This window comes from Eimeria mitis, genomic scaffold (assembly GCF_000499745.2).
Source record: "Eimeria mitis Houghton genomic scaffold, Emh_scaff1492, whole genome shotgun sequence".
Taxonomy (NCBI): Eukaryota; Apicomplexa; class Conoidasida; order Eucoccidiorida; family Eimeriidae; genus Eimeria; species Eimeria mitis.
In genome coordinates, this window is record NW_013569482.1 from 6,089 (window position 1) to 6,754 (window position 666).

The 666-nt window shown below is 56.9% G+C and overlaps 1 protein-coding gene across 1 annotated transcript in view; it reads right to left on the reverse strand.

Moving 5' to 3' along the window:
- EMH_0038160 (uncharacterized protein) overlaps positions 1–666 on the reverse strand; it is a gene marked incomplete at both ends in the record, with an annotated part of 5,695 nt that overhangs the window by 667 nt on the left and 4,362 nt on the right. The window contains 2 exons of the mRNA XM_013495248.1: positions 195–322; positions 494–664. Of these exons, the coding sequence (XP_013350702.1) occupies positions 195–322; positions 494–664 (299 nt within the window). The remainder of the gene's footprint in view (positions 1–194; positions 323–493; positions 665–666) is intronic.

Here is a 666-nt window from a genome sequence, read left to right on the forward strand (position 1 = left end):
CAGAGGCAGCAGCCCCTACAAGGATCCCTCGCTGCTGCAGCAGACTAGCTGCAGCAGAAATGCATGCATGCGCGCAGCTCTATTCCCTGGCTGCTAGCAGCAGCTCAGGGTCTTTAGTTTTAGTATCAGTTGCTTCACTTGCTGGTGGAAACTGCTGCTGCTGCTGCGGGTACACTGCAAGCTGCTGCTCTTACTGCTGCTGCTGCTGCTGCTGCTGCTGCTCTGCTGCTGCTATGCTATGGGTACACTGCACCCTGCTGCTGCTGCTGCTGCTGCTGCTGCTGAGTACACGCTGCTGCTGCAGCTGCTTCGGCGTTGCTCTCTACCCACCAAAACTTAACTCCCTACGGCCTGCCACTGAGCAGCCAAGTCTCAGTCAAAAGGCAACGTGAACAGCAGCAGCAGCAGCAGCAGCAGCTGCTTCTGCTGCTGCTGCTGCAGCAAACGATAAAAAATTATAAAGGCGTCTACTGCTGCTACGCTGTCTCTGCACCTTTCTTGCCATTCTCCTTTCGCAATGACTTGTCTGTTGCTGTTTTTGCTGCTGCTGCTGCTGCTGCAGCAGCAGCAGCAGCAGCAGCACCAGTCCGCTCGCGCCGCTTGACGGCAGCCACTCCTTCTGCTGCTGCCGCCGCTTCATGCTGCTGCACTTTCCGTTTGCTGGAG